This window comes from Musa acuminata, chromosome BXJ1-4 (genome assembly GCF_036884655.1).
Source record: "Musa acuminata AAA Group cultivar baxijiao chromosome BXJ1-4, Cavendish_Baxijiao_AAA, whole genome shotgun sequence".
Taxonomy (NCBI): Eukaryota; Viridiplantae; Streptophyta; class Magnoliopsida; order Zingiberales; family Musaceae; genus Musa; species Musa acuminata.
Window position 1 is genome coordinate 5803532 of NC_088330.1, and position 23228 is coordinate 5826759.

General features: G+C 39.3%; 3 protein-coding genes across 4 annotated transcripts; 1 reads left to right on the forward strand and 2 right to left on the reverse strand.

Moving 5' to 3' along the window:
* Positions 1-6518: 6518 nt before the first annotated feature.
* Positions 6519-9042, forward strand: LOC103980852 (uncharacterized). Of its 2 annotated transcripts, none has more exons than XM_009397373.3 (2): positions 6519-6835; positions 7194-9042. In XM_009397373.3, the coding sequence occupies exon 2, from the start codon at positions 7365-7367 to the stop codon at positions 8634-8636; it is 1272 nt and encodes a 423-aa protein (XP_009395648.2). In that variant the 5' UTR covers positions 6519-6835; positions 7194-7364; the 3' UTR covers positions 8637-9042. The 2 variants fall into 2 exon arrangements, with proteins under 2 accessions (XP_009395648.2, XP_009395649.2); XM_009397374.3 differs by having other exon boundaries at positions 7250-9042.
* Positions 9043-12796: 3754 nt separating this feature from the next.
* LOC103980853 (uncharacterized) lies at positions 12797-16665 on the reverse strand. Its single transcript, XM_009397375.3, has 5 exons — positions 16223-16665; positions 16013-16140; positions 15819-15931; positions 15310-15495; positions 12797-13131 (listed from the first exon to the last, which is right to left on the reverse strand). Exons 1-5 carry the CDS (start codon positions 16564-16566, stop codon positions 13102-13104), a joined length of 801 nt encoding a protein of 266 aa, XP_009395650.1. The 5' UTR covers positions 16567-16665; the 3' UTR covers positions 12797-13101.
* A 714-nt stretch (positions 16666-17379) lies between these two features.
* On the reverse strand, positions 17380-19714 carry LOC135643665 (U-box domain-containing protein 75-like). Its single transcript, XM_065160929.1, has 2 exons — positions 18671-19714; positions 17380-18601 (listed from the first exon to the last, which is right to left on the reverse strand). Exons 1-2 carry the CDS (start codon positions 19316-19318, stop codon positions 17951-17953), a joined length of 1299 nt encoding a protein of 432 aa, XP_065017001.1. The 5' UTR covers positions 19319-19714; the 3' UTR covers positions 17380-17950.
* Positions 19715-23228: the final 3514 nt, after the last annotated feature.

The window sequence follows — 23228 nt, forward strand, 5'->3', positions numbered from 1 at the left end:
AATGTCAACTTCGGTTTGTGGCAACTCAAGATGGAGGCCATTCTGGTTCAAGACGGAGTTGATTTGGTACTACAGGGAGCCGAGAGCATTCCAGATGATATGTCAAAAGAAGAGCTTGCAGGTATGGATAAGAAGGCCCGATCAAGCATCATTCTAAATCTCTCTGACGAGGTTTTACGGGATGTAGCTACGGAGACTACGGTTAAGAGCATGTGGGACAAGCTTAAAGCCTTGTACATGAAGAGGACAGTGGAGAATCGTCTCTACTTGAAGCAGAGTCTGTATATGCTTCGGATGATTGAAGGTACATCTATACTATCGCATCTTGATAAGTTTGATTCTTTGGTTATGGATTTGAAGAATATAGATGCAAAAATTGATGATGAGGATAAGGCTTTGTTACTCTTGTGTTCTCTTCCCCAATCGTTTAAGCATTTCCGTGATACTTTGATTTATGGAAAAGAAACAGTTTCTTATCAAGAAATTAAATCTGCACTGAAATCTAAGGAGCAGATAGACAGGAATATCACTGGGGAAAGTAGAGAGAATCAGGCTGAGGGTCTGGTTGTTAGGGGGAGAATGGATAAAAGAGAATTTGACAGTAGTAGATCTAAATCTAGATCTAAATCTAGACATAGAAATTTGGAATGCAGATATTGTTATAAAATGAGGCACATTAAATCTGATTGCTTTAAACTGAAAAATAAATTAAAGCAAAATGAAAAATTTGTTGAAAAAACTACTGAATCCGTTGAAGTTAGTGTAGCAACTGATGAGATTGTTGGAAATATTTTTTCTGCTATTGATGACAGGACGATGTCTAAAAATGAATGGATTTTAGATTCAGGTTGTTCTTATCACATGTGTCCCAATAGGGATTTGTTTTCCACGTATGAATCTTGTAACGGTGGAATTGTTTTGATGGGCAATAATGCCGCATGTGATGTTGTTGGTAGAGGCGCAATCCGAATTAAAATGCATGATGGTATTGTGAGGACGCTCACTAATGTTAGACATGTTCCTGATTTGAAAAAGAATCTCATCTCTTTAGGCACCCTAGAAGCCCATGGATGTAAATACACAGTTGAAGGTGGAGTTATGAAAGTTTCTAGAAGTGCTCTTGTTGTTATGAAAGCTTGTAGGTCTGGTAGCTTGTATATTCTGCAGGGAACTACTGTCACAGGTTCAGTTGCAGTTTCGTCATCATCATTGTCTGATTCTGACATCACCAAATTATGGCATATGCGTTTGGGTCATATGAGCGAGAAAGGTTTGAGCATATTGAGCAAAAGGGGTCTACTTTACGGACAGAGTACTGGGACACTTGATTTTTGTGAACACTGCATTTTTGGAAAGCAGAAAAGAGTCAGATTCACTTCTCCGGCAGTTCACAAAACGAAAGGTACTCTTGACTGTATTCATTCAGACTTTTGGGGTCCAGCTCATGTTTAATCTAAGGGTGGTGCTAGGTATATGTTGACTTTCATTGATGATTATTCCAGGAAAGTTTGGGTTTATTTTCTGAAGCATAAAAATGATGTTTTTCTAACATTTAAACAATGGAAGGCTTTGATTGAGAAACAAACAGGTAAACAGATTAAGCGGCTTCGAACAGATAATGGCATGGAATTTTGTGAAGGTGATTTTGAAGAATTCTGCAAAAATGAAGGAATCGTTCGGCATCGCACTGTTAGGATGACGCCTCAACAAAATGGTGTGGCCGAATGTATGAACAGAACACTCTTGAAGAGAGCGAGGTGTATGATCTCAAATGCAGGGTTGACAAAAGACTTTTGGGCAGAGGCGATTAATATGGCCTGTTACGTTATCAACCGCGCTCCTTCTGCAGCACTTAACTTTAAAACTCTGGAGGAAGTTTGGTCAGGTACTCCTGCTGATTATTCTGATTTAAAAATTTTTGGGTGTCCAGCATACATGCATGTAAATGAAGGAAAATTAGAGCCTCGGGCTAAAAAGTGCATTTTCCTTGGGTATGCTTTTAGGGTGAAAGGATACAGATTATGGTGTTCTGATCCCAAATCCTCAAAATTTATAATCAGTAGAGATGTTACTTTTGATGAATTGTTTATGTTATCTTCCAAAGAAGATTCTACTAGTTGTACAAATGATAGTGCGCAGAAGCAAGTGGAGCTTGAGATTGGTAGTTCAGATTCGTTTAAGTCGAACTCTTCTACTCAAAGAATGCCAGTAGGTGGTCCCGAGTCTATTGACGCAGATGATCCAGAGGAAGAGCAATATTCCATAACCAAGGATAGACCACGGAGAGATATTCGACCACCACAAAGATATGTAAATTTGGTTGCATATGCTTTGTCTGTTGCAGAAGAGACGAGTGAAGTTGGTGAGCCTACTTCCTACTCAGATGCAGTTTCTTGTGATAATTCCGCTAAGTGGTTGATTGCAATGAATGAAGAAATTGAGTCTCTCCATCGGAATAGAACTTGGGATCTTGTGAAGCCGCCTTCGAGTAAGAAAATTGTTGGGATGCAAATGTGATACTATTGCTGAGGGAAAAGTCCTTGTTCAGAAAATTCATACGAAGGACAATCCAGTTGATATGTTTACGAAGCCTCTTCCAGTTTACAAGTTCAAGCAGTGCTTGGACTTGGTTGGTATTCATTGTTGGTGATTGCCCGTTGGGGCTTTTGTGAAGAAGGTGGAGCAAGTTTTGTTGGGACATGCCAAGGTGGAGATTTGTTAGTTTGGCAAGTCCCATAGTCCCACATCGAGAAAATTAGACTTGTTGTCTCGTCTTGGAACTATAAATAAAGGTCTGGGCTTTGAAGTCAGATGTACCACAAGCAGCACAAGAGACACCACAAGAAAACCTGCTTACGGTTTGGGTTTTTCTTGTTTAGTAAGCTGAAGGTGTTTTATGACCTAGGAACATCTTCCTAAGGCATTTGTAAGTGTCCCTCTTTTATAGTAGTAATTTGCTCCTCTTTCGTTTGTGGATGTAGGTCAATTGACCGAACCACGTATATCTGGTGTTCTGGTGTTCTTGTCGTTTTTATTCTTTCCGCTTTATTGTCTTTGTTGTGTTGCCAAAATTATCCTTTGATAAATTTCCTAGGGCTAGTTCTAATAGTTGGGATTTTCGACTTCCGTGGCTTGGGTAAAGTGGGTCAGGTTTCCCAACCTCCATGACTTAATGATGACTATAAGCAATGAGAGAGTTGGGTTTCCAAATAATTATGCCTCACGTGGGGGAGGGGGTCATGTTTCCAGATCTTCATACCTCAACGATGATTACAGGTGAAGAGAGGGTCAAGTTTTCTGACTGTGACACCTCGATCGATGGAGGGGGTCAGGTTTTCTTACCACCATACCTTGAGTAAAGGAGGGGCTAGGTTTTTCAACCTTCATGCCTTGACGAGGATTATAGGAGAGGAGGGGGTTGGGTTTCTTGACTTTCATGACCTCTATGCCTCACTATAGCATGCCTTGGGTGGATAAGGGGGTTGGGTTTTCTAACTTTCATGGCCTGGTGGATGGGGTTGGGTTTCCTAACCTTCACAGCTCGGTGATAATCATAAGTGAAGAGAGGGTATGGTTTTATGACCATTGTGCCTCAAGCGGAGGAGGGGATTAAGTTCTCCAACCTCCCTGCCTCAGGAGAATAAGGTGGTCGTGATTTTTCGACATTCATGACTTCCAAGCCTTGGTGATGACCATAGGCAAGGAGAGTGTTGGGTTTCTTAATTAAGGCATCTCAAACATATTTTATCTTGTGCCTCCCACTTTGACGAGTTTCTTAGTCGTTGCACCTCGAACACATTTTGTCTCGAGTCTCCCATAATGACGAGTTTATTATTACATGGGTCTAGTTTTTTAAAATGTGCAGTGAGTATATTTTATCTTGTGTCTTCCACTATGGTGGGTTTCTTTTGACGCAGGTTAGGTTTTCTCTTATGCCTCCCACCATAATGGATTTTTTTTTATATAGGTTGGGTTTTCTTGATGCACATCCTTTGAGCATATTTTATCTTGTGTCTCCTATTGTGGTAGTTTTCTTTTGATGTGAATCTGATTTTTTTTAACTCACGTGCCTTGGAAATATTTTATATTGTGCTTTCCACTATGACGTATTCTTTTCTAATATAGGTCAGGTTTTTTCTACTCACATACTTCGAGCATATTTTACAATATACTTGCTACTGTAACAGGTTTCTTCTGACTCATCGAGTCTCTCTATCCAACTTAGCCCATGTGTCTTTTGCTTACTGCGTTATTCAACTTATCTATCTCTTCTACCTTAGCAGCCAAGGTCTCATTTTGGATATAGAGACTCAATCAAGTTGATATATTTTTTTTAAAGTAATAAACCTTTCTTGCCTTAGTTTGCAACACCTACATCTTAAAAATATATATACATTTTACGACTAACGACAAATACATGGTAGACTAATACTCGATGCTCGAGGCCTAGTCATCATGACTAAATCTCTAGGGACGTCTCAGGGGTAAAATTTCGTTAAATTCATAATATTTCATGTTTCGGTAGCACCATCGCTTATGTTGTCTCAAGGCGATAGGTTCTATCTCGAACAACCTTGATGACTCGATATGACCATTCTTAGTTTATTGCTAGTTTACTATAAGATCTAGTTAGGTTAATAATTTTAACTTTTAGAAGTACTAGGTTCCCTAGTCCAACTCCCCAAGAGAAAACACCTTGATTATACAGCTTATCTACTGTTTTCTTATATCTTAATACTCTTAAGTGTACTTTTACTCCAATCTCATTAATTAGGTTAAGTCTAGCTCCAAGTCCTTTTTAAAGATTTTCTTGTCAAAATTCTCAACATTAGGTATTGGAAAGACTATCTCGAGTTGTAAGACAACTTCAATACCAAAGGCTAAGCTGAATGGCGATTCTCGCGACTTGATCTTTGATATTATCTGGAAGCCCATAAGATATTTGGAAACTCATCCTCCTAAGTACCTTTTACTCCAATGACTCGCTTCTTTTAACCTTTCGAGAATGACTAGGTTGGTGACCTTAGTAAGACTATTGGTCTAAGGATGAGCTATTGAGCTAAACTTTAGATGAACTCCATAGGATTGACAAAACTTCTTAAACTTCATATTATTGTTGATGATGGCTCTCAGAATTTCAAAGCTGGTGATGGTATTCTTCCATATGAACCCCTCAACTTACTTCTTGATGATTAGCACCAATGTCTCAATCTTCACCTACTTTATAAAATAGTTAATTCCAATGATGAGAAACCACGAAAGAATCCGAGGATGTCCATACCAAACAGGGTGAAAGGCCATCTAAAAAGGGCCTTTCAGGATGAAAATATTGGGCTCTCGAGGTATTGCTCCTATGAAACCCGATGTTAGGAGAAGTTTTCCAACCCGATCTCTATAACTATGTGCAAATGGTCAAAAATAATCCTCTTTCATTATGTTCGAATATAATTTTTTAACTAATTATAAAAATAAAATATTTTATGATAAGATAACTTCTAACCATCTCTAACATTCTACTCTTGGATCATTATCAACAACATCAGACGGCTAATGGATAGTCTCCGTCAAATTTTTAATTTTTTTTGTTACTTTGGACACATCACGTGCTGAGTAGACGTCCATATACTCATTTGTCATTGGACAGCAACGAAGCACGTTTAAGAATACCAGCACGCTTGAGTTTTGTTGGTTGATGGAACGTAACGTTCGACATGGTCGCCCCCACCATGCCTACCTGACATTTCCACTCAACAAGGTGGATTCCTCACGCGGGCCTCACTACCATGGACCAGGCGATGCAGCCGAGCACCAATTAATTTCCGGCTAATCCAAGGATGCTGCCTGATCCCACAAATTCGGTCACCTACGCTACATATATTAATCAGGTGAATTATACCCCAATAAGATTTATATTAGTGCAAAGGATGCGAAATATTTTTAATATATAAATTTATTTCATGAACATAGAGTTTATTTTCATTCTTTGCTATTACCCCGTCAAACAGGAAGCATCAAGTATAAACAGTAGAATTAGCTTCATGGACGACGACGACGACGACGACGACGGCAACAAATATTAACACGACACGGCCTACAACCTCGAGAACAGAGCTTTTTTTTTCTTTGGAGTTGGTGTGGCTGATTTCGTGGTCTGATCTCAACGCGTCTGATCCAATCTGAACCCATGTCTCGTGAACATTCACGTTGATTGGGTTGACCATGATCAGCTCCTCGTTTTCTTGATCGGCTGCAAAATTAATATGAGAGTCATAATTTGGGACACTGTATGATGAGTCCGTGCGAAAGGTATGTTTACCCAAAAGGGAAAAGGATCCGTTGACTTTGTGTTGTCATGTGAGTGCTCCAAGTGTGTCAGGTTCTATGGTCGGAAGGCTGCTCATCCTCGTTTGCAAGACTCATCGTCGAAATAAATATAGAGACAACGAAATTAGGAAAAGTCCTCTCCAATCGCTTGTTGCGTCGATGTAATTGTGGGAGGACAACGCCGGGGTGCTTCTAATCGAAAGAACAGATGGATTGAGTTCGATTTGAAGAAGCAATCACCGGCCGTGATCTCTTTCGATCAAGGCACCTCAGAGAAGATCAGGTCCACTGTTGAGCGTGTTGAACCTGATTCCAGCTGCACCCACAGCTCTGACCAAGGAATTAGGTGGAGACTGTTCCTGCAGCTATGGTTGCTTCTAGGAACGCATCATCCAATCTTTGACCACGGGAGGCCTCGGTAAAATCATCTCTCTCTCTCTCCCTCGTCTGCGTTGTCGTCTTCGTCCCCCTCCATCAACGGGCCGTGGGCAAAAAGAAAGAACTCCTTCAGGTATGTTGTGCTCCTTGCTCCCTTGTGAAGCTTTCCTCAGTTTTTGATGTGCGTTAGTCTTTACCCAGGCTCTGTTTCTGGTTCTTCTGTGCTTTGGTGGATGAATAATAGGATTCGGGTTTTATTTTCTCTTTCTCTTCTACTACAGTTGTATGCCATTTTTTCCCTTTTTCTTTTTTGTGTGCGATCATCAGCTTCTAGTCTTAGCAGGCTCCTTTTGCATCAGAAATTATCCAACTGTTTAGTTTTATCCTCTCTCTGTGCTGTGAACATGTTATGTTTGTGTTCTTGGAAAGAAAGGAACATGTTATGTTTGTGATTAGCATCATCTCACCATCTACACCCTACTACTGTGCAGTGAAATCAGCTGGTAGGGATTGCTTCATGAGATTATTTGCCTCTTCCTGTGGACAGGCACTGGTTTTAGGTGGCTTTGTTGTGCTAGAGGAATAGACTTGCTATATAGGACAAGGGGAAAACTATTACGACTTGGGGAGAAGACTGTGTTTGGTTATTTAGGAGAACCACCATGCTGAGGCAGGTATCCAGTAGGAACCATAGACGGAAAGGGGAGTTCAGGGCAAAGAATGCTCTCCAGATTTGCATTTTTGTTGCTGTTTGTGTCTGGCTGCTATACCAGATGAATCACTCTCATGCTCGGAGGAAGGCCTATGCGGAAAGCTTCGATGAAGGGCAGTCCGATATCACGAGGTTTGGCAGGAAGGACCTCCTCCCTAGCACAGGCAACGCAGATTCTGTGGTCGATGCCAAAGTGAAAGAAGATGCTGAAGTCACAGAACAAGATACCGAGCATGAAGAAGGTGCCGAGAACCACAGGACGGATGGGCGAGATAAGGTGAGAGCTGAAAACACTCCTCGCGAAGTGGGCGCCTTTGAGGATCGAGAACACGATGAGCGGTCTCGTGAGGCCCGAGAGAAAAGCTTCAAAGGTGATGACGCGTCCAGTGAAGTGGTCCATTATAGTAGCCAAGACATAAAACACGAAGAACTAACTCAGCAGGCACGAGAAAGAAGCTTCAGAGCTGATGATGCTTCTAGTGCTGTTGATCATCATGTCGTTCAAGTTCAGGAACCCGAATCTGAAACTGAACTGTTAGATTCATTTAAAGGAACTAATTCGAGTGTCATTCATGAGGACAATTCGACTCTCCCTAACATTGAGGATGCTACAACTGCAGATGTTCTCCAGAAAACAGAACAGACGAAGGTAGACAAGTGGAATTCTTCGAGTACCACTGGTGAAGCTGATGAAAACATGGAAGAGCAAACTGATTTAGGAATTGTAGATCACATTGACAATCAAACAAAACCACAGACATATGCAGCAAATGAGTCTGTCAGCCAAATAGAATTGGGGGTCAGATCAATAGATTTGCCAAAGAATCAAATCAAAGCCCATAAGAATCATACTGCAGTATCTGAAGATTGGACGAAAGCTCAAGAAAACCAGACAACATCGAATGTAAATCAAACCAGCTTACATCCACTTCAAGGTATAAATTCTACTGCTAATTTGCAAACTCCATGGAAAGAGGACGAGACAGAGAACACAATAATGATACAGAAGTCAAATAAAACTGCCAGACCAGAAGAATCAGAAGAGAGCTCTAAAACAACTGCAATCAAAGATGATCACAAGAAGGTCCTGCTCCAACAATCCAAGGATTACTTGCATAGCACGGCCGCAGGGGAAAAAAAAGACAAGCGAGATGGTCTCTCCGGTTTGAAGGAAATCCAGAGCAAAGTAGAAGAGAGTGGCAAAGAGGAAGCTGCAGAGTGATTGTAGGTAAAAGTGAAGGTGCTGTTGATTGAGTTTTAATTCCAGTGCAAGCAACATCCATGTGATCTTTCTTGGTTTGCTTCAGTAAGGTATGGGAGCCAATACTTTTCTCATTTGCTCATCCAACTTGTGTGTTTCTTGTGCCATTCCAAAAGTATCTATGTGTTTTTGCATAGATCATCTTACCGAAGACAATCAGATATGTTTTAGATCTGGCCAACTAAAAGTCATGCCATGGTTGTCTGTCGTGTCATATTTACAGGCAACGAACAGCTAAACCATGCAAATCTATTACCTTTTGTTAGCTGTGAAATCATTGTACCAGGAGATAGTTATCTGTAATCATCCATGGCATGTCTTGAGATCTATCAACATCCTGCATTTAGTGCAGCGAACTTGATGGAGAGTTGGCCGAGCAGCGTTTGTGGTTATTGGGCTTCCATGGATTGTGTATGGTTTAGGTAAGCAACTAAACATATCTCGAACCCATATAATGATTTAATACTAAATATATTTCCTTATCAAGATGGCTGTCTGTGGCTTTATAATCTTTGTACGTATTAGATGGCCAATCTGTCCAAACTTTGTACTCTCTGATGAATGATGCAACAATAAGAATGCAAATATCAGTGTAGTCAAAGGTTGGTTGGTCTGCAAGAAACCAGTGAACAAATGCTTGAGATACGTTCTTCCTTCCGCCATTAGATATGAATGCTTCGTCAATTTCCGGCCATTTGCGACTGTAATCATTCACACTTGTGTGCTCTCGTGAAACCATCGATGCTTACAAAGGCATCCAAATAAAAGCATGGACGAGGCAAAAGCTGCGTCCTTCCCGCTTCATAATGAGTTCTCATGCGCCCCCCACACGAGACACAAAACATCAACACTCTTTGAGTCCCAGTAGCCAAAACAACTTAAATTCATCAGCGCATGCACTCTGTGCCTTCCATCATTCCATATAATAATATCATGTCAAGTCTCATTGTCAGTTCAAGGAATGATGTTACAATATTATTATACCTCGATGACTCTAAACAAACTAAGCATCGAAGGAAATGACATAATATTTGCTCAAAGGAAGGATATGAGCACCAAAGAAGTCCTGCTCGAAGCTTCATTCCACATTAACATATGGTGGTATCTAAAATATCTCCATAAATAGAGCAACGACACAATGTTGTGTATGTGTGACCACTAAGCAGCCACATAATATCCAATCAAATAGAATAGCTCCGAGAACAGCAAGCGTCTGACAAGAAACACAATCTTGATCTGCTTATTTTTTTTGTTATGAGAGAAGATATAAAGAAAGCCAAGATGATGTCTTCCTATATTGCACCATCTAACAAGCATTCATTCACCTGTAGGCAGCCAGCCCCCACATGCATGTCTACTACCTGTTGTGGAGGCGGTTTGAACCAGTCGGGACCATCCTCTTCTCCTCCACTGTACCATTGAGAGGAGGAGAGACGAGCACTGGCTGCTGCTGGGTAGACGGCAACAGCGCACTCTCTCGAGCAGAAGTCGTATGCATGGAGATGACAGATACCAGAATGATCGCTAAGATGATAACTCTACCTACAGCAGCCATTGACTCTGGAAGAAGAAGAAGAAGAAGTGGTCGCAGTAGTAGTAGTAGTCGTCGTCGTCGTCGTCGTCGTCGTAGTAGTAGTAGAAGAAGAAGAAAGTGGAGAGGGTAAAGGGAGTGAAAGGCTCTGCCATCTCTAAAGAAACTGAGCCCAGCTGCTAAAGGAGGCCTCAGAGGTAGAGAAGTTAATGGGAGCCACCTCAAAAGAAAGCTTCGATCACCTCCATGTATTTAGTGCCAATCTCTGCACGAAACAAAAAGAGCTCCCTAACTCCTCCAGTATGTGCCTCGTTGTAAGAGCTGCCTTCAGAAGAAAGCAAGGGTAGAGTTGTGATAGGGCCAAGAACTCAAGTCTCTTCCAATGAGTACGAATTATTTACTTTGATTAAGTGTGTCAACTTTTTATGATGGTCAAGCATTAACTGCAAAGGTGGAAGTACCAAAGTGCAGACACAACCTATGGCCCAATGTAGGAGGGATAACATTGTTGTTCGCTGATGATCGTAAACTATCCACTACTTACAGCCATATCTATCATTATCTATCATTCTCATGGTTCTATCTAATGGAGTTATTTTGATTGGGCGAATTTTCAACAAAACTTTTTTTTTTCTTCTCTCAGAAAATTCACATTTATAAAATTTTATAATAGTATCTTTTTTATTTGATAAATTATACAAAATCCTAATAATGTGGTTTTACCAAATGGAGCCCTCATATTTGGTTTTTAACGAAGATATTTTTTTCAGATCAAAATATTTTTTATAAAATAAAAAATACAAAATATCTTAGAATTAAGTGCTACTAGTTTTGAAGAGGATCGGATTAGTTTAATGAAAATTAACTTGAATTACATCTTAGTTATGCTCGATCACAACTTCAATAATATAAAATATTTTTATTTTAAAAATTAATCATCCTAAATTTATATAAATATAAAAAATAATAAATATATTAACATCTCACTTTATAGTTCCAGAGAAGTTTAGATAGGTTTGATGAAAATTTAAAATTTAAAGAGTTACAATAGAGTTATACTTAATCACGCATTCAATACAAAAATATCTTAGTTTTAAAAATTAAGCATCTTAAATTCATACAAGAAAACATGATAATAAATATATTAAAATCTTATTCTAGTAGCCTCAAAAAAGCTTGATAAATTCGGTGAAAATTCAAAGAGTTACACTCGAAGAACACAAAAATATCCTATTTCAAAAATTAATCATTCTAAATTTACATAAAATAAAAATAATAATAAATATATTAGTATCTCACCGTAGTTAAAAAAAAAAAGGATATGTTTGTTTAAAATTCAAAGAGTTACGCTTTGATATAGATTCAACACAAAAATATTCTATTAAAAAAATTAATTATCTTAAATTCATAAAAAAAAATAAAAAAAAATAATAATAAACATATTAGGATCTCGCTCTAGTAGTTCAGGAGAATTTTAAATAGGCTTGGTGAAATTTTAAATAGTTACACTCAATCACAGATTCAATCCAAAAAATCTTATTTCAAAAATTAATCATTCTGAATTTATAAAAAATAAAAAATTTGAAACTAAACATATTATGGTGTCACTCTAGTAGTTCTAAAGAAGATCGGATAGATTTAATAAAAGTTTAATAGATTACATTCAATTGATTCAACCCAAAAATATCATAAATGAAAATTTATTCACCCTAAAATAATAAAAAAATACTAAATATCTTACAATAATATACTGATAGTTCTAGAAAAATTTAAATTAGTTTAATAAAAATACATTCATTACACTCGAGTTATACTTGTGTTATACTTATGTTATACCCAATAGATTTGACAAAGTTAGACCCGTTACAATAGAACTTAACTTGATTCAAAGTGATTCGATCCGAGTCACCCATGTCAAACCGCATTGGCTTATATAAATCTTGACTCGAAATAGCTTGGTTGAAAGGCATTGTTGAGATTTTTAGAAAATGATGTCTCTTATTAAAAATTAAATTTAGAAACATCATTTGATAAAAGCCCAAAAGCTTTTTATGATCAATTACCTCTAGCGTCCTAAATATCCTTAATTTGAGACCCTTTCTTTCCTTCTCTTTTTGTATGGATCGATCCAAGATGAATCTGTCAAAATGTTTTCAGTACTACCAAGAAAATAATATTAAAAATATTATATTATAATGTATTTATACTGCTTTAAAATATTTTTACACTATGTTATAATATTTTCGGTAACACTTAGAAAACATTTTAATGTAGTATAAGAATGTTATTGTTTTTAGTAATACCAAAAATTATTATAATATGACAAAATTATTATATTACAATATTTTTTTAATCTTATTACAAAATTATAATATAACATAAATACATTATAGCTAGATCAATTCATGGACCAATCCATATGAAGAGAATAAGAAAACGAATAACTGGTTAGCAAATAAAGGGTGCTGTTAGTAATTCTGAAAATAGGGACTTCCTAGAAAAAGCCCAAAAAAGACTTTTATTGGGGCAATTGGCCCCTTTTCGTTCATTCATACAAACAAAAAAAAATTCCCTAGATTTTCCCATCATATACCACAGAAAAAATAAATTATTGGATTCAAATACATACTATAGCACAAGAAGCTTCTAAAAAATACAAATATATACAATAAAACGACCGCTACAAACATACATGAGCTAATTTGTAGACTCTCGAAATGTGGACTAAAATCATATTGCACGCTGTCAAAATGCCACCAGAAAAAGCCAGGTATTACATTAATTACTACCTTGCGTTTGGTACACATTACTGCCACATGATATACATGTTAACACAATTGACATTAAGATGAGTAGTAGTAGAAGAAGACCATCATTCTTGAGTTCACGCTCAAATCACCATCTACGAACCAATGATGTCAGTAACTGCAAAAAAAAGAATTTACATGTCACACCAACAAAATAAGAATTTAAGGATAGACTTAAAGTTGAACAAGACCATCATTCATCTTCATTAGAAAGCTACATGTGATACAGCACATACATATTTATTTATAACATTTCAAGCCAAAGCATATAATAAGTTGAATAAAATTACTTTTTGTTCTTGCACGTGGCCACCTAAGCACCTGCACCTGTCTCCACAAGTCTTTGGACTATCACATTATATAGACACATGCATCTCTATGAATATTTGTGCATAGTATATTTAGTGCATGAAACTCTGGCTAATCCGAGATTTAGAAAGGTCAATGTTTGTGGCCATACCTCTAAATATAGAGAGGTTATTTTTGTGACTCGAATCGGGGTCTCCCAAGTTGCAAAAAACAACCTTACAATTATATGAGAAGATATACTATGCATATAAAGAGTAAATGTGTATTTGATAAAAAAAAACAAGGGTGCACATATTGAGCAATAGAGTGTCTGAAAGGGTGATTTGCTTTACACAAAAAAAAAAAAGGACATCTCGCCGATGAATATATGGTAGCTCACTGAAGAATCATTGAAGGGCTTTGTTTACTATCTCACCCAAGTGCTCTTTGGTGCTTAACCAATAAGTAATTCAGAAAGAACAGCAGACAAAAGGGGAATATGAAATCCCCAGTAGTGATGAGGTGTCACAAAGAGTAGCAAGCCTCCCACGGTCAACTCTTTGCTATATCTACTCCAAGAATAGCTATTCTACTTTCAAGTGAACAGATAACGTAGAAGGTAAATGCCAAATGCCCAGGTTCCACATATGTCACATGACATGCTTATTGTCAGCGGTGCTAAAATACTAGAATAAGAAACTTTTAAGTCAAATATATAGACATACATATTGAACATTGTCAGCATATAGTAGCTGAGATCAAGATTTGCCTGAAAATAACCCACAGGACACCAACGGCAATGTTCACATATGATCATATAAGTATCACAGAATTCATGAAAGGACACACACCACTAGAAAAATGCATAGGAGTTTCAAGCTAATGCAACATAATTTAGCATGAAAAGCAAAAAAAATTAATAAACAGTATATTTTTCTTTCATCATTTGGACAATACAATTAGTCCAATTATAAGATATTCTAAATACCAAACGTTTATGAAGCTAAATTTTGCAAACAACTGATAGACATACAATTGAGAGGAAGCTCAAAGAGCACAGTAGAACTTCGAGTAACATGGTACAAGATGACGACAAAGTATATGTCATTTGCACTATGTTCAGAGAATGACATTTACCAAAAAAAAAAAAAGGGTAGAACTAGCACATGAGTAACATGTCCTCATATGTATATAGCCAATGAGGACGGATCCGTCACATCAAAAGTGCTTGAAAAAAGATTGAACATTGCTACTGATAGAATGACAAATTTTCAGAAAAATAGAAGGACAGAAACAATTGAATGAATCCTTAGCTCTACAGCAAAATTCATAGCGCTGGGCAGAGACACCTCAATGAATTGATACAAATGCTAATGTGTAAAAGGACTATTGCATATTCCTACAGTGTTGAATGCCTATGATATTAATCATCTCAACTCACCTAACAACCCGTTTTATAAAAAAAAATCATATACTAAATAGACTACTTCTGCTAAACATATCGAAACTCAATGAATAACCACTTTGTCAAGAATATCAGTTAAGAACCTGTCTTAACTATGTTGCTACATATTATTGCATCGTTTGCAGACCTATTCTGAATATAATAATACACATGAATTAATGTTCACAGTCCACTCTAATAATCATCCTAGACAAAAACAATGCCAACATTCTAATCCATTAACCTTTAGAACCATATTATATCTGAGGAATCATGCAGAAACTTTCAAAATATTTTTATTAGCATTCATCTTTTATGGCCAGAACTGGCTTGGGTGTTGACATACACATACCAACAAAAATTAATTGCACACAAGAGCAGTAACCAATACATGCACATTGACCTTCTCCAAACCCCGCATTAGCGGGAGCCTCGTGCACTGAGTACGTCCTTTTTATCCAAAAGAGCAATAACCAATAACTGAACCTAAGGTATTGTAAATTATAGTTTGTTTCTTAAGCAGCTTACGAAACAAAACCTTAATGATAAAAATATATTCAGTACCTCAAAAAGTTCGAATGCGCTTCCACGTTTATAGACATCGTTCTGCTTGTTTCTGTTACTCGGAAGAAGATTGCAAACCAAAGCCCTCCATGCTATCAACAAGATCCCAGTACTTCCCATAGTTATCAACATGAACGGAGTTGGCGGAACATGACCTGATGTTGCAGACCTGATTACCAGTCCTAACTGCCAATTATAACATATCAGTAAGCCCATATAAATGGTATTCAACATTTATGAAGGGTCGATTAGAGATGCATCTTATTGGAGAAAAGATACCAAAAACAATGACGAAAGAACATGAAGAAACAGATGCATCTTATATGAAATGATTTCAATTATTAACAATTGGTCTTGGGCCTACAAGTGAATCTCATGATTGATGTTCCAAATTCTGAGAGGATTAACTAATTCAAAGCTGAATTACCATTGTCACGTTTTTTGGTAATAATTAGCAATCGTCCAAAGGTAGAATCTAATCCACATCAAGATTTAAGATTAGTACTCACCGGAATGCCAATCGCCCAAGACTTGACAGCTGCGAGAACAGCTTTCATGGAACCATTCACTCCTCTACCGTCATCCCCGTAACCTCCAAGAAAGTAGGCGCTCAAAACCCACCCTGCCAAAGCATAATTGAGAGACCCTCGCAAAAGGCACCCAAACGCATCGCGAAAACAAACAAAGATGGCGACTTGCTAACCAGCAATAAAAGGGTCAGCCGTCCGCAGTGTCTCGAAATCAAAAACAGGCAACCCGTGGCTGAACCTGCCTACCGCCGAGAAAATGAGAAGGCACAAGACGTCTCCGCCCGCGAGAAGACCCACCTGCCTGAAACCCACAACAAACGCATCAATCCACCATCTCACCCAATCAAGGGGGTCCGAATGCGATCGCAATTGGAGAAACTTACGCCCAAGTAAGGAGCTTCGAGGAACCCCCAGGCTTCTCGAACTGGATGACGCCTTCGAGGGGAACGCCGTCGTCGCCGACGGAGACGATCTCGTCCTCCTGAACGGCAGCTGGCGGGGAGGAGAGGGGGCGGGCGGAGCGGCCCGGGTCGACGGCGGGCGCGGAGAGGGACAGTGGGCGCGGCCTCCTAGGGTTCCGGGAGGGGAAGCGAGGGCGGGATTTGGAGAAGAGAGAGGGGTCGGTCTTGGAGAAGGGGCTGAGGGAGGAGGAGACGGCGGAGGAGGAGGAAGAGGGGCATCTCCTGGCGGAGAGAGCTCCGTTGGGCGCTTGGCTCAAGAGCAGCATCGGTTCGACCACCAGAAACGAAACGAGGGCGTAATCTTGGATTTTGTCGGAAACCAATCGCTATTCGCAGCCGCTGCTTCAGCGTATAAATTTCAACTTCAGCTGCCTCTTCCCATCTCTTTTCTTAGGTTACAATTTGACATCTATATCCCTCGCAAGGACAGCATGGCCGACCTTTCTCCACCACCTTACTTAACCTTCGGCTATTAGCGAGTTTAATTGGACGTTTCTTGGGCCTGATTCAAGTTTCACGGGCTTGAAGTCCATCTGGGCCCAACAAATCCACCAATAAAAGATCATATTAGCTTAGGAAGGTAATTTTAAGCCGCACTTTATGGTGCACCAGTTAAAGATCTGTTTAAGAGTTATAAGATGTAGGATGGTGTGTGTGGGATTACTGTATCGTCGGTATGTGTAAGGAACAGCTTCACCATCCGTTGGGTTTCTCGCAATCGGCCAATCGAACACGATGCAACCTTGTATAGATGTTTCCCTAAATGTGAACACGATGCAACCTTAAATGTAGAATTAAGGTTTGTTTATATAAATAAATATTGGGTTTGATTCTTTTATAAATATTAAGGTTAGCATTGGGATTTTATCTGATGTCTATAAATTTCCTTTTATCCAAGTCACTGATCACGACTCTGCGGCACGAATAAGTCGTTCGGAGACGGAAGCGAATTCCAATCATCACAGCTCAATGAGAAACACACCGAAGAGCAATAATTAATCCGTCCCAAGAAAGGGGATGATGCGTTTCAGAACATGAAAGCATACGGAAGACAATGTGCATAGCGTAAGGAGAGTAAAATGTGGACGATTCATGTGGAATCATGACGCTGCTAAATGAAGGTGAACATGGGGAGCATCGAAGAAATGACCTTTGGCAGCAAAGTGGCGTCTTGATCACTGCCCTGGTCAATGGTCATCACCACTCCCCCACCCCACAAGGAAGGAAGCAACTCCAAGCAGCAGTAAACCTCTTCCCTTTCCTCGGCTCAATAAAGTAAACCCTGGAACTTACAAGCTTTCCTTCGTTCCAGATGCCTCTTCTCGGGTTGCTCACCTCAACCATTGCCTCTACCGGGAATTGGTCTTTATTCAAAAGATATAAAAGAGCTTAGAAATCTGACAACCAAGTTAGATTGTCATTGATCAACCAGTGAACCTGTGTCTGTAACATGAACAGGTACCAACACAGAAACAAAATTACTCTTATAGATTTCTTTCCTCATCCATAAATAATTACATCAAAAACGGATTATTCTTCATATATGGAGGATGAATGCATATTGTAAGGCCATTACCATCTTATCTCAATCCAAGTGCATAACATTAAGGCCAGTCCGCTAATGGAGTAGTGCAGCAGCAGATCCTCACGTCACTGCATCGTCCTCGTTAGCTTGCACTTGGAAATGAAAAGGGTGGCAGTGTAATTGAGACTACAGAGCTTCAGCAAATCGGATGCTTGTTTCTTTAGCTCCGGAGGGCAATCGCTCTGTATCACAAGCAACAGCCTTGTTGCCAGGCCAGCCTCTACTGCAAGATAAACAAATTCCTCGGGAGCAAGCTTACACACCGCCCATAGTATCGACAACGCATGTCGAGTACAAGCCTCGGACACCTTCATCAGAGGCCTCACTGTGTTGGGAATGGTTTGGGGGCAATCCTTCAATGCTGATCGACCATCAGGGATGGCAGCGAGATCATCCAAGATTTGTAATGCCGATTCCAAGCTGTTTGGGCTCAGGTCTGGCAGTCGCTCGACAAGCTGCGCGACTGCTCTGATGCTCACGATCGAGCTGCGGACTTGGTCGTGGGAGCAAATGGTCTTTAGCAAGCTAAGACCTGCTGAAACCCCGTCGGGTTCTCGTTTATCCTTCACCATCCTTACCAGCCCCACTAAAAGGCTCAGACTTGAGACGATCTCGAATCGGAAACTCTCCGCACCCATCAACACTTCGATGAACCTCGCGCATTGTATCTTCGTCTTGGTTGTTCCCTCGTTCAGCATGTCTACGACGAGTGAGATCTTCGCAGGTTGCATCAAGTCAGTCATTGCTTCTGAATCAAGGTTGAGATTGACAAGAACGGCGATCACCTCGGAGCCGACGGCATGGGAGGTGAAAGGGCCTAGAAGAGAAGATAAAATGCCGAGGACGCCGGAATCGATCACAGGCTTTTCGAAGGAGGGGTGGGCGGCAACGATCTTGTGCAGTTCTTTCAGAGTCTGTACTCGCGCCTCTCCCTTGACCTTCTCGAGGCATTGGACGAGCTCTCTGGCGCGGCCCTCCACGTCCTTGGATCGCTTCATCATACGCAGGTAGCGCTGCGAGAACCAGGCGTGGATCAGTTGGTGGAGAGTGCGGTTGGGGGTGACGGTGTCGTCCCAGAGATCCTGCATGGTGGTGGGACAGGTGAGGCGGCCCGTGGAGAACCACCTGAGGATGTTGACGCGCTCGTAGGTCTGGCCGGTGCACAGGGTGACGGGATCCACCATCGGCTCCAGTGAGATGGGGCAGATGAACACGATCGGCACGTCGTTCGCCTCCGCCGCCGAGTCCATCTCCTCGATCATCTCCTTGAGGTCGTGCTTCTTGGCGGTGCCCAAGGTCCCATCTTTGCCGTCCAGGAGGCCGCTAATGACCGCGCCGCCGCCCAAGATCCCATCTTTCACGGCCGTGTCGACGTCCATGACTTGCCCGCCGGCTTCCAGCCTCCAGCAAGCCGGTTGCTGGAACTGCGGCATCGCCAGGAACCCCAAGACTTGATCTTTAGTAGTAAAACAGAGGGTGGAGCAGGGGAGGAAGACGAGGACTAGAAGTGGAGGCGAAATGAGTGGATAGAGAGAAAGTTGGGATCACCCAACTGCCCTCCTTTTGGAGTTGTGCGCTGGTTGCTGATGGAGGCTTCGGTGGCTCCGATCAAAAGCAAGCAAGCATCATCACGGCAGGGAGCATCATGGGGCTATAATCCGCGCTGCTTCTCAGGAAACCCAAGGCTCATCCAGGCCTGGTTAGAGCTCCCAACTAGGCTTCACCAAAGGTTAGGAAAAGGCGAAATCATAATCGAGCAAGGCCGAGACCAGTTGGAAGGTAAAGGAACTCGTCACAGTAAAAGCGACAACGGAAACATCCAAGGAAACCAAGAAACGGAACAAAGCAAACAAAATTCTTTTCTTTAAATCTTATTTTCGATGGCAGAGCATGGTAAACAAGTTGAGATCTCACGGAATAACTGTAACCGTTATTATTAAATATCTAATTTAATAATAATATACTTGTTATCATTAAGATTCATAATTGATTATCATGAATTTCTTCATTAATTATGGTTTAAATGATTTCAGTTTTTTATTCTTTAAACATGAAACCGTTATTATTAAATTAAATATTTAATATTATTAAAATTTTTCATTATGGTCCAAACGTTACAAATCTGAATTAATTCTTGAACGTTATGATTTGGTGATGATAAATGTTCTTGATGGGAGAACAACTATATATACATGAGGATTTTGGTCCCTTGGTTCAATCATCTCTTTGAAGCGAAAGGCTTTCCTACACCATCTAAAGTGAGAGTTCTGAGCCGAGAAGAACCAAAGTTCAAGAAGAAACCTTTGCAGAAATTCTTGACGACAATGGCTGGAGGTACGCTATTTCGTTTCCGCATTTGTTTATTGTGTTTCTATTACAATGATTTAGAAACACAAGTTGGCTTCATCAAAATTTCTTACATTTGGTATCAGAGCCAAATGACCTCTGCCTTGATATGAAAAAAAGTTTACATTTTTATGCCATGAAAATGATTTGATTTTGGTTTCTTCTTGAAAACTTATTGATATATTTTATTGAAAATCATGAGGAAATATCATTTTCAACATTTTTAGTCGGTAAAATGCTCATATTATGTATGCATATTTAGTTATATTAAAATATGTTTATGAGCAAATTTTTTATGTTTAAAATGTCTAGTGATCCATATAATCTTAATTAATTAAGAATTAGCCACAGCATCCTTAATTAATTAAAATTATATATAAAGTTAAAATAAGGATCACATAAGTAATTAGATATCATATTGTGATTGATTATATTTCGTATAATAATTGTTATCCCACATGATCTTTTATTATATTTAATATAATTAATCAGGATAAAATATCATATTATTTTCATAATTTACCCACAGGGATTATGAATTGGAATATAATTTGATAGTTTTATCATGAAGACCATATGAATCTATTTGAATTAAGAATTTAGCCCACAGGCAATTTTTATGTCATGAGATTCATATTTTTGGCATGTTTCACGTTGGTAAAACATGTAATTTAGTCTATTAAGCTTCAAATTTTGACATAAGCATGTTTGATTTTATGCAGTTTCTCAAACTGTTAATTTCTCTGATATTCGATGTGATATTCCCGAACTTAGTGGTGATAACTATAAGATATGGAAGGAGAGGGTTCTCCTCCATTTAGGGTGGATGGATATTGATTATGCTATTAGAAAAGACGAACCACCTATAGTCACTGATACCAGCACTCTAACTGAGATCGCGTTATATGAGCGATGGGAGCGATCCAATCGGCTCAGCGTGATGTTTATCAAAACTAAGATAACTGCTGGCATACGTGGTTCTGTTGACCAGCATAAAAATGTCCGAGACTTGCTAAAGGCTATCGATGAACAATTCATCACTTCGGATAAGGCACTAGCAAGCACCCTTATAATGAAATTTTCATCCCTTAGACTCACCAACATAAAGGGTGTGCGTGAGCACATAATGCAAATGCGAGATATTGTGGCTCAACTTAAGAAACTTGAGGTTAATATGTCAGAATCCTTCCTGGTGCATTATATTCTGAACACCCTTCCACCTCAATATAGCCCTTTTAAAATTTCATACAATACACATAAGGACAAATGGTCAATTAATGAATTAATGACCATGTGTGTTCAAGAAGAAGAGAGGCTAGTAATGGAATTGGGTGAGAGTGCATTGATGGTAACCACTCGAGGGAAGAACAAAACTGACAAACATCAAGCCAATCAAAAAGCTTATCAGCAGGGAAAAGGTAAAATACCACCCCAAGCTAATATCAAGAAAGAAGCAAGGTGTTTCTTTTGTAAAAGAAAGGGACACATGAAGAAGGAATGTACGAAATTCCAACAATGGCTTGAAAAGAAAGGTAAACCAACCTCATATGTATGTTATGAATCTAATATGGTCAATGTTAATATTAACACCTGGTGGATTGACTCTGGATCAACAATCCATATTGCAAACTCTTTGCAGGGTATGCAAAACCTAAGGAAGCCAGTGGGAAGTGAGCAAAGCATCTTATCTGGAAATAAGATGGGCTCACATGTGGAAGCAATTGGAACATGCATTTTAACTTTAAGTAGTGGTTTTGTTTTAAAATTGGAAAAAACCTTTTATGTACCAAGTTTCTCACGAAACTTAATTTCTGTTTCCAGACTCGTACCATTTGGATATTCCTTTAATTTTAAAGACACATCATTTCGTTTATTATATAAATCTGATTGTGTTGGGAATGGTATTTTGTCTGACGGTCTTTACCGTATTTTATTACAAAATGATAATACTCAAGGTTCAATGCATGTTCACGCTGGCATTAAGAGGTGTAATATTAATGAGGACTCCTCTATATTATGGCATCGGAGATTAGGACATATCTCCATAGAGAGAATTAAAAGATTAGTTAAAGATGGGGTACTTAGTACTCTTGATTTTACTAATTTTAAGACTTGTGTGGACTGTATTAAAGGAAAACAGACCAATAAGTCTAAAAGGGGTGCTAATAGGAGTTCAAACTTATTAGAAATAATTCATACTGATATATGTTGTCCAGACATGGACATACATGGTCAGAAATACTTCATCTCCTTTATAGATGATTACTCACGATATATGTATATATATTTGCTTCATAATAAAAATGAAGCATTGGATGCCTTCAAAGTCTTTAAGGCTGAAGTTGAGAACCAATGTGGTAAGCAAATTAAAATTGTGAGATTAGATAGGGGTGGAGAATATTATGGTAGATATACTGAAAATGGACAAGCACCTGGTCCTTTTGCTAAGTTTCTTCAAGAACATGGGATTATTGCCCAATACACTATGCATGGTTCTCCAGACCAGAATGGTGTTGCAGAAAGAAGAAACTGAACATTATTAGACATGGTGCGGAGTATGCTTAGCAACTCCAATCTTCCTAAATATTTGTGGACTGAAGCACTAAAGACGGCTGTGTATATATTAAACCGAGTTCCAACCAAGGCTGTCCAAAAGACACCATTTGAATTATGGAAAGGTTGGAAACCGAGTTTGCGATATATGCGCGTTTGGGGATGTCCGTCTGAAGTTAGGATATATAATCCACAAGAGAAGAAACTGGACCCGAGGACTGTTAGTGGGTATTTCATTGGATATGCCGAAAAGTCCAAAGGTTACAGGTTCTATTGTCCATCTCACACAACTAGGATTGTGGAATCAAGAAACGCTAAATTTCTTGAGGATGATGTGATTAGTGGGAGCGATCATTTCAGGAACATAGTTTCAGCACATGATCATATAGAATCTCAACCTTCCACATCAAATGATAGATTAGTTATAGTTCATAGCACTCCTCA

Bases quoted from the DNA above. Each gene is read 5' to 3' on its own strand.
- LOC103980852 (XM_009397373.3), top strand. From the start codon at position 7,365: ATGCTGAGGCAGGTATCCAGTAGGAACCATAGACGGAAAGGGGAGTTC.
- LOC103980853 (XM_009397375.3), bottom strand. From the start codon at position 16,566: ATGCTGCTCTTGAGCCAAGCGCCCAACGGAGCTCTCTCCGCCAGGAGA. The intron at 16,141-16,222 runs GTAAGTTTCTCC...TGTGGGTTTCAG, and splicing joins TCGAAGCTCCTTACTTGGGC to GCAGGTGGGTCTTCTCGCGG. The intron at 15,932-16,012 runs GTTAGCAAGTCG...ATGCTTTGGCAG, and splicing joins GGCTGACCCTTTTATTGCTG to GGTGGGTTTTGAGCGCCTAC.
- LOC135643665 (XM_065160929.1), bottom strand. From the start codon at position 19,318: ATGCCGCAGTTCCAGCAACCGGCTTGCTGGAGGCTGGAAGCCGGCGGG. The intron at 18,602-18,670 runs GTGATCGCCGTT...CAACCTGCGAAG, and splicing joins CCCATGCCGTCGGCTCCGAG to ATCTCACTCGTCGTAGACAT.